Source organism: Arachis ipaensis, chromosome B07, assembly GCF_000816755.2.
Source record: "Arachis ipaensis cultivar K30076 chromosome B07, Araip1.1, whole genome shotgun sequence".
NCBI lineage: Eukaryota > Viridiplantae > Streptophyta > Magnoliopsida > Fabales > Fabaceae > Arachis > Arachis ipaensis.
Window position 1 is genome coordinate 19187288 of NC_029791.2, and position 3348 is coordinate 19190635.

At 32.7% G+C, this 3348-nt stretch overlaps 1 protein-coding gene across 1 annotated transcript in view; it reads left to right on the forward strand.

Annotated features, from left to right (window-relative positions):
• The window catches only part of LOC107606853 (protein NETWORKED 4A), a gene marked incomplete in the record, with an annotated part of 3182 nt that continues 1429 nt past the window's right edge, over positions 1596 to 3348 (forward strand). Inside the window, 4 exon segments of the mRNA XM_021107457.1 lie at positions 1596 to 1614; positions 1733 to 1810; positions 1957 to 2068; positions 2538 to 3348. Of these exon segments, the coding sequence (XP_020963116.1) occupies positions 1799 to 1810; positions 1957 to 2068; positions 2538 to 3348 (935 nt within the window).

A 3348-nucleotide genomic window follows, 5' to 3' on the forward strand; every position in this document is an offset into this window, starting at 1 on the left:
AAGATATAATAATTTAATTTTTTTAAGCACAATATCTCGTTTATGTTTCATTTATTAAATATAATTGTCTCTATATCTTTATCTTAGAATTTCGTGTCTCTAAATAAATATAACGCTAGAGATCAATATAATACTCAAAACTATATTTAGTGTATTAATATAGTGAATTTTAAATTTATGAGATTAAAATGACAAAATTTATAGGAGAAAATAATAAATAAGTTCTTGACCTTTTGGCTTATGAATATTTAAGTTTTTGAGAATTTGAAAATACATTCAAGTTTTTTATCTTTTCAAAATCTGGATACATCGATTCTTCTATTTACTTAGGTATGTGAAATTCAATAAAAAATCAAATATGATTTCTATTGTACTTATCTGACCGATATACGAATGTACACGCAAAAAATTTTTTAAAATGACACAAATTAGATCTAAAAATTGATATGTCAATATTTAAAAAAAATAAAAAATTTAAATATATTTTTAAAAAATTAAATATTTACAAACTAAAAGATTAATGACTTATTTATTTTTTTTAAATTATAAATTCAAAAGGAAATTTTAAAAATTTTAATAGACCCTCTCTCTCATACTCTCTTTATCTCTCTCTCTCTCTCTCTCTCTTATTTCAGTTTCTGGTATATTCTCTTCTATTATTATTATTATTATTATGAAAGTTGTATTGGTAATATCTATGAATTGATATTTAATCAGAGATTATAGGATTGCGTTGCTGTTACTACAATTAACAACAAAAAACAGAAATTACCCGGAAAATGGTTCACGGCCACTATGAGGCGGTTACGCTTTGATGATGAGTTCGCCCTTCACCGCAACACTCTAATAATGTTTCTGACAAAAATTTAAAACTATGTTTCTTTTCTAGTAGATATTTTTTTTTTGTCCTTGTATATATTCGTCATCATCCACCGCAAATTTTGTTTTCTCTTTCATGCTCTTTTATTTTCCTACCTAACAATTTACGACACGCTTTTGTATTCTTCTTCGCCAAATTCCAAATCACTGAACCATCCTCCATCCCAAATTAAATTAAATATTAATATTTTTTTATCGTTCTTTTTTAGAAAGAAAATAAAATAGTTTCTTACTTTTTTCAATTCCCATTTCTGTGCAACTACCATTCCACGTTTGAGGTAATTAATTGCACAGCTCGACGCGGTGGGGATTGCGGGACTCACGGCACTGCCAGCTGTCCATTTTTCTCAGATTTGAAAGATAACCTATGGTCAACAATTTGACCCTCTTTCTATTTATTTATTTATTTATTTCCGAATATCAATATAGGTTAATTAAATATTTGTATTTTATTATTTTTAATTTGATTTTTAAATTTCTCCCCGCGCGTCTTGGGTTTCTTATTCTAGTTTTTTCTTCTTCTTCCCACCTTTATTTTTTTGTTCTTCTTCTTCCCTCCTTGTTTTATACTTTTACTGCTTGTCTCGTTCTTTCTTATTTGGGCCGGATATGGTGGGGTATAGGCCCAATGAGGCCCAATTAATGGGCCCACAGGGTGTCTGTCAGAGGGTGTTCATGAATCTTGCTTCATCCAAACCTTGCTGTAATGCTGCCCCAGTATCATGATAACATTTGGTTGTCACATTAATTTAAAAAAAAAAAAATATTAAAGTCTCGTGTTTAAATCATCATTTGATGTCATCTTCTGCCAATTCAATACTAACTAATCATTATTATAACTTTTTAATTGCAGATTTTTATTAGTAGTTTACTATATCAGTGTGAGAGACTCATCACCAGCTAGCACTTGCTCTGGCAAATGGCTTCAGGGGTAAGTGATGGAAATAAAAATTTATTATTTTATTTGCTTTGACTTATACAGGTTAATGTGTATCTGTGCATGAATATTTCAGATAAATTAAAGGGCTCATGTCATTTCCCACATTAAAATTTGATCTAATTTGGCTAATTCTTTAGGCTCATACTAACAAGCAAATGAAGAGGTTGGAATCAAGGAAGTCACATTCATGGTGGTGGGATAGCCACATCAGTCCCAAGAATTCAAAGTGGCTTTTTGAAAATCTTGAAGGTACCTAGCTGAAATTGCAATGCAATTATTTTATACTGAATTGCTTTGCATTCTTTTAATTCCTATTTGATATCAAGGATGTACCTTCTGATTTTCTTGGCATGCATGCCTAATGAAACTCTAATATGTGAAAATATAGGGATGCTGAAACTTTTTAACTAGCACAAAAATCTCCAGAATCTTTTTTACTTTTATTTTTTTCTGGGAATGCAATAGCTTTCTTTTTAGTTTCTTAGATCTTTCTAGATGATTTCTACTTGCTTTTGTCTTCCTTACTAGAACTTGTGTTCTCCTAATTAAGCTAGAATGCTAAATGCATGCAAAAAATTCTGTTTTGTTCCTTTAACAGGTGTCGGAATTTATCCCTTCTTGATCTTTAGTAATTTGAATCTCACTGTTATTATATGTCATAATCATATTTAAATTGCAATGTTCTTCAAGAAATTGACAAAACATTCTTTATCCTCAGAGATGGATAGGAATGTGAAGCAAATGTTGAAGCTGATTGAACAAGATGCAGATTCCTTTGCCAAAAAGGCTGAGATGTACTATCAGAAGAGGCCAGAGTTGGTTGCTCTGGTTGAGGAGTTCTACCGTGGCTATCGGGCTCTGGCCGAGCGTTACGACCATGTCACAGTAGAATTGCGGAAGAATATACCCTCTGATCTCCAATCTCAAGGATCAGGTATTTCAGACTCTGGCTCTGAGCCATCCTCTACTTGGCCCTCTCCAATGAAGGGGAGCCGCCGAAAGTCTAAAAACCGTGCAGCAGGGTTTGAATACTTTCTTGGCTCTGGTGGAAATGGTTCTGATGCATACCAGAAAGATGTAGATGACTCATCTACACTGACAGATTCTGAGGAGGAATCCGATGATTCATCAGTTAACAATTATTCAAGTTTCAATGGCAGCGATCCAGGGATCAATAGAAGAATATTGGAATTGGAAAGCGAGCTTCGTGGGGTAAGAGAAAAGTTGTGGATGCAAGAGGAGGAACATGTAGAGGGTTCATCTAGAGGGCTAAGAAATGAGAACATTGAAGATGCTTATTCCAAAATTAATGCATATGAACAAGAGCTGCTGACTGTGAATGAAAAGTTAAGACTTTCAGAAGAAGAAATCACTAAACTGAAGATTGAGCTTAGAAAATACATACCTTTGGATTCTGAAAATTTGGAGGCTGGTGTAGAATTGTCATCAACTGAAGAATACATCAAGACAGGAAGGGAAACCATTAAGGAAGAAGAGGTTCAAGGAAGTTTCCAGGGTCTGAATAAGGA